Source organism: Aplysia californica, unplaced genomic scaffold (assembly GCF_000002075.1).
Source record: "Aplysia californica isolate F4 #8 unplaced genomic scaffold, AplCal3.0 scaffold00523, whole genome shotgun sequence".
In the NCBI taxonomy this organism is placed as follows: Eukaryota; Metazoa; Mollusca; class Gastropoda; order Aplysiida; family Aplysiidae; genus Aplysia; species Aplysia californica.
Window position 1 is genome coordinate 232,461 of NW_004797793.1, and position 861 is coordinate 233,321.

At 45.1% G+C, this 861-nt stretch overlaps 1 protein-coding gene across 1 annotated transcript in view; it reads right to left on the minus strand.

The window, feature by feature from the left end:
* Window positions 1–206: 206 nt before the first annotated feature.
* Window positions 207–861, minus strand: part of LOC118478381 (solute carrier family 22 member 7-like) — a 50,434-nt gene continuing 49,779 nt past the window's right edge. The window contains exon 3 of the mRNA XM_035971861.1: window positions 207–544. Within this exon, the coding sequence (XP_035827754.1) occupies window positions 207–544 (338 nt within the window). The remainder of the gene's footprint in view (window positions 545–861) is intronic.

The following is an 861-nucleotide window of genomic DNA, read 5'->3' on the forward strand; positions in this document are numbered from 1 at the left end:
TTAATAAACTTTACAAAGTGAAATCAAAATCTATTTCTAAAAACTCTAAAAGGCATAGAAGTAACCGAACGAGAAGCAAGCGGAAATTAGTTTAAAATTTCTGCAGATCAGCTCGCGAAAGTGTCCATAGAAAATTTTACGTCAAAAAATCAAAAAAAAAATTTCTAAGAATTCTCATCAAAAGAAAGGAGTGATCCAAGTAGTTCTCACAAGTATCCGATGGAGCAGAGGCCCATCGTGATAGCCGTGGCCACATGGATGTAGCGCCAGTCCTTGAGCGTCCACACCAGGATCGCGAAGGCAGCCGTGCCCAGGTTCCAGGTGGGGATAGCGCAGAGGAGAGATCGGTGAGTGCGGGGGACAAACTCCATAGGGTAGGGGAACACCACGGCCAGGTGACTGCCTATTGTGGCGCCGATCAGGGCGCGGACCGCGGCAAACATCTCCCAGTTCACGGAGAAGATGGCGACTACGCTGAACACGCAGCACAGGAAGTTGGAGCCGAACAACGTCTTCTTTCGGCCGATACTGTCTCCCAGGAAACCTGTGGGGAAAAGTTAGTAAATTTAGTTTAAGTATTTTAAAATAAAGTATGTGGGTGGTTGGCGGTTCCTCTTGTGAGGTTTGCTCTTTCTTGTCCATTTAACATCTGTCATCCTTTACTCCCCTCCTTTTTTGTGAGTGTTTGTTTTTTGGTGTTTGTTACTCTCTTCATTCTGCCGATACTGTCAGCTAGTAATCCTGAGGGGGAAATTGGTTTTTAAAAAATAACAAAGTATGTGGGTGGTTGACAAGTGCTCTGGTGAGGTTTGCCTCCTTCTTTTTTTTTCCTATCCAACATCTATCATCTTTATCCCCCCC